At 42.9% G+C, this 6704-nt stretch overlaps 1 protein-coding gene across 1 annotated transcript; it reads left to right on the top strand.

Moving 5' to 3' along the window:
* Nucleotides 1–2548: 2548 nt before the first annotated feature.
* LOC118788055 (cytochrome b-c1 complex subunit Rieske, mitochondrial) lies at nt 2549–5114 on the top strand. Its single transcript, XM_036543894.1, has 2 exons — nt 2549–2817; nt 3758–5114. The coding sequence occupies exons 1-2, from the start codon at nt 2607–2609 to the stop codon at nt 4366–4368; spliced, it is 822 nt and encodes a 273-aa protein (XP_036399787.1). The 5' UTR covers nt 2549–2606; the 3' UTR covers nt 4369–5114.
* The last annotated feature ends 1590 nt before the right edge of the window (nt 5115–6704 follow it).

Genomic DNA, 6704 nt, shown 5'->3' with positions numbered 1-6704 from the left:
ACCAACTGCGATGAGTTCAAAGGAACTTTAATTACTTTGATAAAAGAGCGATTAAGTGTCCTGCTGAGTGTCGTGTCCCTACCACTCAGAAATGCAGAGCAACTCTCTCTTCCATGTGAAAGAAGAGAGAGGGAGGGAGGAAAGGGAGGGACAGCATACCGCTGGGAGAAAATGAATGGTGGCAGGGAAAGAGGGAGAAACAGGAAACAAAAATATGAAATGCTGCATCACGGTGATTGCTTGTTTGGTCGTACACCACCACCCTGCGTATGACCCACCGCTTCATCCCCTCTGTGGGATTCAAAGGCAGGATGATTTGGTTGTTGTTATTGACTGATGGAATGAATGAGGCCATTTATGCCTGTGCACTCAGAGATCAGAGTCTGCTTGTGAGCACACAAAGGGGTTCGTGCGCTGGAAAAAGGAATGATATTAGGCCATATTATTTGCTCTAAACTAAGCTCCGCTTTCCATTAAGGGAGCACATTGAAGTGTCATTTTCCTCACAAACTTGGGTTTATATGGAGGTAGCCGAGGGGGGTGTGTGTGTGTGGGGGGGGGGGGAGGGGGGGTTGATGACACAAATCCAGCTGCACAGAGCACCACAAATGCACACGGATAGAGATGACTGGCCTCCCTTTTGGATTAAGCAAGGCAGATCTCATGAATCAATTTCCATCCATTCATTTAGGTACACTTTGCAGACTATAGTGAAATAGTGCTCTGAGCGTGGGCACAAAATTATATTTTGTAACATACTTCCTTTCCAATAGCATTTAATGAAATGGAAAGCCTGGTTGTTGCATTTTAGAGGTTGCTTATATGAAGCTGGAGATTCTCCAGGAGGGAAGTTTTTAGCTCGGGGTTGAAAACCCAAGTAGAAAAAGTAAACTCCAGGGCTAGCCAGTGTATGCACAATTCATCCATTTTATCCACTTACATTCCAGACACAAAAAAGGAAAAGGACCTTTGGATATGAAAATAAATTTAAGTGCACATTCAAACCTGAGATTGATCATATTACCAATACAACATGAAGCCCAGTGTTATTTATTTAAAAAAAAGCCTATTGGTGCAACAGTACTGACAAGAAAGTGGGGTTTCATAAACCCTGAAGGATTAGTTCAAATGAGCAGGTACTCGCTGATTTGAGCTAATCTGTTTTTTTTTTTCTTTCTTTTTTTCTTTGCAGAGCAGCCTTTAACATGTTCAAGACTGTAATTGAAAGTACAGGTTTGTTCTGCCTGTGATAGGATTCATGAAGCCTCACACTCTTATCCGTAACTAACATGGGTAAGGACTGGAGTGTTATTTTTTCTGAATCTGATTGCGGGATAAACCATGCAAATCTAATTACTTTTTGAAAAAATCCCATTCATATTTATTTATTAATATGTTTATCTAACTGGCACACTGATTTTTACACCTTTATGACTAAAGGTGAATGCTATGTGACACAGTTTCTGCTAATAGATTTCTTATACTTGGGCCTGAGGTAGAAATTCACAGCAGGGGTTACAGGTTATAGCTTATTACTGAGCTGAAGAGCCTTACTGGTGCATTGGCAGGTGACAACGTGGCTAAACTCCCACAGTTCATGAACAGTACTTTAAAATGTGTCCACATGCTTATTACATTTGTGCATGTACTCACATTTTAAAGTTCGGAAGTTCTGTACACACACACACACACACACACACACACACACATATATATATATGTGTGTGTGTGTGTGTGTATATGTATATCATCGTGTAATGTGTGGTTATTTATTCACTGGAAATATTTCTTGTGGTTTGTGAATACAATTTCCAATGTTAATTTTTATGTAATTTTTATTGTTGTTTATATCACTTGTGTAGATTCCTTGGTGTTCCTTATCAACTTTGATGAGTGTAGTTTTGATGCATGGAGCTAAGAGCTAAAATGTCCATGGTCAAGGGCCTACCTCAAGAACAAGCCAATTACAAGATGAATTAGTGGATGCTAACAGCCTTATGTAAAACCATATTAAGCAGCGGTCATATTCATAATGGGACCAAGGTTAAAATAAAAAAATTGAGACACATTTCAAAAGCAGACAAAGCAGTTCCTGATCTTTGAAACAAATGTGAGAGTAATGAACATACTGTAAGTCTTAGGTCAGAAGTGGTTTCGGTGGCAATATCAGAGAGGCTTTTATGACCTAAGGAAACAAAATGCTTGGGTCCTACGTGTCATGGCAACCCTGTCAGAGTCATGAAAAAGAGTTCACCCACATATACAGTTTATGCCTGATAAACTAGACAATGTGGGATAATGTGTATAGTGGGTTTGATGGTCATTTCAGAAACATTGGGAGATGTCTTTTTTTCGCAATTTCAATAGCAAAGCATTGTGAAAGATTTTTTGTTTGTTTCTTTGTTTTGGAGAATATCGCCTCTGTTCTTGTTAGCGATCGGTTATACAAGCCCTTCGATTGCTGAACCGAAGTACAGAATGACATAACCGTCTCTGGTCTTGAACCCACGTCTTCTCTGACGTCACGCGTAGAATACGTTGCTTCCGCTTTCACACGCCGGGAAGGTCGCAGTGACCGGACTGAAAGAACCTCTTTACCCGCAACGATGATGTCGCTAGCTGCGCGCTCCGGGGTTTTTTCCCCCTACTTGCAGGCTACCAACTTTGCCGTGGCCGGACCCCTTAAAGCCATTGTCCCTGGAGTCGTCATCAAGGGGGAAAAAGTACTGTTTGACCTAAAGAAACCTTTCCTATGCCGCGAGTCTTTAGACGGTCAGAGCCCGAAGACGGGACCTGCTATCTCAGTTAGCATCAGCGGTGAGTTTTTTTCCGGTGTTTGGTTGTACCCGAGTGTCGTGGATGTAGTCTCTGGCCTAATGTGACAAGACGTCATTCAAGGACACGTCTTTTTAATTTTTGGAGGTTTCAGAGTTACGGTCAGTCTCGTATTTGGAACACACGCTGAGCTGATAATTAGCCACCTAGCTAGCTTGTTGTAAAAAAATACATGCAGAAAATTACTTTGTTAGCCACTTAGCTTGTTACTGACATGCTAAGCGCGGCCTACACAACTTACACCGATAGCATACGTTTGAACGTCAAGCCAACGAGCTAGGCTATAGGCTCTAATTCGCTTGTTGTGTAATAATAATTTCACAGAGCAAGGTAGGGCTAGCTGTCTGTAACAGTAAGTACTCAGAGGTTAAACTCAAGACCTTCGCTGACCGGTTTAAACAGCTAGGTGGCTGGCTCGCTAGCTAGCATGCTAGCAATGCTCTGCTAAGAGGAAACGGATAGAGCTATGTATGTATGTTAGCCAGCAAGTTGATGTTAATTAGCAATGCAAATAAAGGTATTTGGTGCTCAGCTCAGCGTGTTGTATAGAGCATGTGTTGTCATGGATTGAAATTGAAATAGTTTACCAATAATATGCTAAAGACATTGTATTTTATCAGGTGTTTATTTCTGGTTCTCAAGGTGAACGTATCTGTAAGTGTTCGCGGGTTGGGGAGGGAGAGTGACAAAAGCAATAGTTAATGACAGCTTTAACAGTCGTTGTGAATTCATCGATGGGTAACTATTTTCAAAAACATTTAAGCTGCTGTACTAAAACTGCCATTTTTATGGGTGTCCTCAAATGACCTTTTCGTTGGCTGTTTTGTAATAATCAGCCTTGTGCTTGGAATGTGGTAAACAAGTTGGTAAGGTTTTGTAAAGTCATGATGACATGTTTGACGGCAGGTTTTTGTATTTGTAGCCCGTTCTGGAATCCGTTTCGCCCACACTGACATCAAGATCCCAGACTTCTCAGACTACCGACGACCTGAGGTGCTGGACTCCAAGAAGTCCTCCCAAGAAAGCAGCGAGGCCAGGAGGACCTTCTCCTACCTGGTCACCGGGGCGACGGCCGTGGTGGGCGTGTACACCGCCAAGGCGGTGGTGTCGCAGTTCATCTCGTCCATGAGTGCCTCGGCCGACGTCCTGGCCCTGTCCAAAATCGAGATCAAGCTCGGCGACATCCCAGAGGGCAAGAACATGACCTTCAAGTGGAGAGGCAAGCCGCTCTTCGTCCGGCACCGGACGGCCAAGGAGATTGAGGCGGAGGCGGCGGTCAACCTCGGCGAGCTGCGGGACCCCCAGCACGACAAGGATAGGGTGCTCAACCCCGAGTGGGTCATCGTGATTGGCGTGTGCACCCACCTGGGCTGCGTGCCCATCGCCAACGCCGGCGACTACGGTGGCTACTACTGCCCCTGCCATGGCTCCCACTATGACGCCTCGGGGAGAATCAGGAAAGGCCCTGCTCCCCTCAACCTGGAGGTGCCCTATTACGAGTTCCCCGATGACGACACGGTCGTGGTGGGTTAGGTGCGAGACTGCCTTTCTGTTTGATTTGATCTGTATATTCCCTGGGTTGTGTCAGCGTCTTTGCTCGTACCATCTGTTCTCCTCAGACATCACTCTGGGGTGGTTAAAATTTGAGCTGATTGTAAGTAATAAATGTACATTTTTCCTCATCTAAAGCAGCTTGTGTCTAGTTATTTATTCAACTAATTTGATCTGATACCATGATGAGTATGCCCGAAATTATATCTAGATTTCTACGATCGATGCTCAAGATGAGTTTTTTGTTGGACACACAAGGTTGCTTTTGACCTGCACTTATATGATGTGGACGCTGTGGAAGATGAACATGGAGGCAGCAATGGGCTGAAGTTTTACTTGGCTGAGAACATGGAGAGATTTTCGAAGGTGGAGTTCCTGGTGGGTGTTTATTTGGTGTTAAAATTATTATAATTATATATCTTGAGTTCCTTAGCTATTCACATTCTTCAAATCCAATCATTTAATGTAGGCAATGTTGCCAGGAGTGGATAGTAATTCATGAAAGCAAGAGTTGTGTCACGTATTTTGACTGATTTTCGACTGAGGCAGTGATATTAGTAAATTACCCTGCCATGAAGACTGTTGAAGTTAGCAAATGTCAGATATGTTGAGCACGAGAGTCCATGTAAAACAGCAACGCGTTACCCATGTTCTACTCATGTACATAGAGTTGTGTAAAACTATATGTACTCGTGTGTGCTTAATAAATAAAGGTTTGACAGAAAATGAATGCTACAGAGCAGCCTAATTGCTTAAACCTCCACAGGCTGGATTTACTGACCATTTTGGAAAAGTGCATGAACACACAAACCCATTTATATTTCATGTAATTGTTCTTAGAACATTGTGTAAATTCACCCTTGCATTATGATGAACCAACTGTTCTGATCACCTCTGGTCTCTGGACTTTGACGGCCAGAATTGACGTATGTATTCATACACATAGTGTGCATATACCTTTGCATTTTGTCCCTAGAGTTGGGTGATATTTTACCTTAATTTTTGAGTGGGTTTACATCATGTGTTCAGAAGGTAGTGAGAGCAAGTCCTAGGGAAAGAAATGGACAGGTGAAACCAACCCTCGACAAGGCCTAGATGTCATACTGTTTATATTGGAACTACTTCCTAACCATTCTAGAGGACACACTTCACACTGTACTTGAGGAATAATTTCAGTGATTCATGCTTATTTATATAATTACCATATTTTCAGTTTTGGCCTCTACGTGTTCTTGATACTGAAAGGTAAAAATCTAGAATCTGTTATGTGGGCTTGTCTCTGAGAACTGCTGATAAGGAGCAAATACCAACAAAGCTTACAAACAGAGATGATCGTCAAGAGTGCTGACTGTGCTGTTCAACAAACTCAAAAGTGGCATGAACTCATATAGATGTAGAGTGCTCTGACATCCCTCACTTATTTTGTACAATGGTGTCTAAATCGCCTCGCGGATTTTCTGGGCTTGTCACGGCTGTGCCTCAGTATGTCCTGAGGTTAAAAACTGCAAACGCTGCTGTAAGTAGCTCTTCCTGACCCAAAGGGGGGAAGAGAACGGAAAGCAAGACGGGTATATTAATACGTTGTGGCAGATGACAAAGTCATCTGTGTATCTGCTTTTAGGCGAGGCGTTGAGCTGTAAATCTTACCGCTTTTCACGCGAAACGGAGCGCCTCCCGCAAAGCCGAGTGACTTCCCTCTTCCTGCTCTCCTCACTCCCTCCCTCCTCCCTTTGTGTTTCATTTTTAATTCAATTTTTTCTTTGTTTCTTTTTTTTTTTTTTTAAAAAAAAAACACTACCAATCGATTTTCACGGAAGAATCCAGTGTTTTTGTAAAGATGCCCAGGACAGAAACAGCAATATTGCTCCCCACGTCAGCCTTTGTAGACTGCTGACAGCAGTGTTTTATTGTTATTATTACTGATGTGGGTTTGAGAATTGTAAAAACCCTGCTCGTGAATTTAATTTATCTAATGGACTTTTTTTTCCTACGGATTCACCACCCCAACTGCACCCCCCCCCCTTCACCTTCCTACTATCCCACCGCTGTTTGGACACAACACCTGCCCTCTAGCTGCTGGCTCTTGGGTAGCATGCCTGCAGTGGCCATCAGATACCCTTGTGTACTCTCGGCATTATTGATATAATTATGATGTCACTGAGGCACTTTTCCCTGCTACATCAAGCTGACATTGGGAGCTGTAGGCATTTTTCCCCTACACTCTTTTGATCTTGTTGAATTACTGTTTTTGGACAGTATATGAACTGGTCATTTGTTTTACGATGTCCAGTTGAAGCTGTTTTATTAGCTTTTATTTT

The sequence above is a fragment of the Megalops cyprinoides genome, chromosome 13 (assembly GCF_013368585.1).
Source record: "Megalops cyprinoides isolate fMegCyp1 chromosome 13, fMegCyp1.pri, whole genome shotgun sequence".
NCBI classification, from domain to species: Eukaryota; Metazoa; Chordata; class Actinopteri; order Elopiformes; family Megalopidae; genus Megalops; species Megalops cyprinoides.
The sequence above is the reverse complement of the archived record's forward strand: the minus strand, read 5'-3'. Positions and strand labels throughout refer to the sequence as shown.

Coding starts and splice junctions, on each gene's coding strand:
- LOC118788055 (XM_036543894.1), top strand. CDS start 2,607: ATGATGTCGCTAGCTGCGCGCTCCGGGGTTTTTTCCCCCTACTTGCAG. Junction 2,818..3,757: donor TATCTCAGTTAGCATCAGCG/GTGAGTTTTTTT, acceptor TTGTATTTGTAG/CCCGTTCTGGAATCCGTTTC.